This window comes from Colobus angolensis, unplaced genomic scaffold, assembly GCF_000951035.1.
Source record: "Colobus angolensis palliatus isolate OR3802 unplaced genomic scaffold, Cang.pa_1.0 Scaffold17, whole genome shotgun sequence".
Taxonomy (NCBI): domain Eukaryota; kingdom Metazoa; phylum Chordata; class Mammalia; order Primates; family Cercopithecidae; genus Colobus; species Colobus angolensis.
The window spans coordinates 4,806,787-4,808,510 of record NW_012114821.1 but is presented as its reverse complement, the minus strand read 5'-3'; the positions used below and the strand labels follow the sequence as shown (position 1 = coordinate 4,808,510).

Here is a 1,724-nt window from a genome sequence, read left to right as displayed (position 1 = left end):
CTGCGCCTGCGCGGAGGCCGGGCCCGGGCACGGGCCCGCGATCCGTCCCGGGTTTTGCAAGAGATGCGAGGGAAGCCAGGGGGCAGGAGCCAGGGAGAAAGGAGGGAGGAGGAACTAGGGAGAGAAGAAGGGACAGGCGTATGGAAGGGACAGGGGGAGGGAGGAGGAGGGGAGCGGGAGGAGGAGGGGAGCGGGAGGAGGAGGGAGAGAAAAAGAAGGGGTGAAAGAAGAAGGGAGGTGGGGCGAGGGAGAGAAGCAGGGACAGGGAGGAAGAGGACAGAGGGAGGGAGGAGGAGGAGGAGGGGTGAAAGAAAGAGGGAGGGGTAGCGAGAGAGAATCGGGGACAGGGAGGGAGGGGACAGGGAGAGGGAGGAGGAGGAGAAAGGGAGGAGGAGGGAGAGAGGGAGGAGGATGGAGAGAAAAAGGAGGGGAGAAAGGAGGGAGGAGGAGGAGTAGGGAAGGAGGGAGATGGAGGGAGGAGGCAGAGAGGGACGGGGCAAGAGAGCGGAGACTGGGAGGAAAGTTTCTGCACCTGGGGCAGCGCAGCTGGAAGGAGGCCCAGTCCTGTCTCCGCCGCTTACCAGTCCCTTAGGGCGCGCAGCTCAAACTTCCTCTGTGAAGCTCCGGGGTGGAGGCCCCGCGGAAGCCCACTGTGGATACCCCCGGCATCCCCCATAACCCCCACGGTCGTGACCCCCCTTTTCAGGTTGGGTGACCGTGGCGCGAGCGGCCTGGGAGCGCCTCTAGAATCGCAGGGCCCGGGAGACGCGTAAGGTGCGAGCCCCAGTCTGGGTCGGCTGCCCCCTGTGTGGCGCGCGGTCTTGATCCCCAGCTGGCACCATGGCACTCCCGACTTTGAGGGCCCCAACAATCCATCCACATAAAAGGTTCCAAAGAGGCGACAGGGTTTAGGACAGCTGTCGTTAGTTCAGTGCCAAGGCGCCAAGCTTGCTAAGTGCGGGCAGAAGCCATTTAAGGATTTAAAACCCTCTGGGTTCCAAAACAATAAAATAAAGCTGGAGATGGGGGAGGCTTACAGACTTAAGATGCCCAGCACATGAATTAACAGTGGCATCCTCAGGGAGGATGGAAAACAGAGAGCCATTCTCCGTTTTGTATGTTTAATGTTCTGTTCGAATCTTTTAACATGTACATGTATTTCTTTTTCAATTAAAAAATCCAGACCAGGCGCAGTGGCTCACGCCTGTAATCCCAACACTTTGGGAGGCCGAGGCGGGTGGATCACTTGAGGTTAGGAGCTGGAGGCCAGCCTGGCCAACATGATGAAACCCCATCTCTACTAAAAATACAAAATTAGCCAGACATGGTGGCGGGCGCCTGTAATCCCAGCTACTCAGCAGGCTGAGGCAGAAGAATCGCGTGAACCTGGGAAACAGAGGTTGCAGTCAGCCGAGATCATGCCATTGCTCCAGCCTGGGCAATAAGAGCAAAACTCTATCTCAAAAAAACAACAACAACAACAACAACAACTGAAAAGGGCCAGGAGTGGTGATTCACGCCTGTAATCTCAGCACTTTGGGAGGCCAAGGCAGCTGGATCACCTGAGGTCAGGAGTTCAAGACCAGTCCGGGCAACATGGTGAAACCCCGTCTCCATTAAAAATACAAAATTAGTTGGGCGTGGTGGTAGGTGCCTGTAATCCCAGCTACTGGGGAGTCTGAGGCAGGAAAATCGCTTGAACCCGGGAAGCAGGGGCTGCAGTA

At 57.3% G+C, this 1,724-nt stretch overlaps 1 protein-coding gene across 1 annotated transcript in view; it reads right to left on the bottom strand.

The window, feature by feature from the left end:
• The window catches only part of TRAPPC9 (trafficking protein particle complex 9), a 727,471-nt gene extending 726,629 nt beyond the window's left edge, over positions 1–842 (bottom strand). Inside the window, 2 exon segments of the mRNA XM_011938129.1 lie at positions 582–611; positions 613–842. Coding sequence (XP_011793519.1) covers positions 582–611; positions 613–842 — 260 coding nt within the window.
• Between the last annotated feature and the right edge of the window lie 882 nt (positions 843–1,724).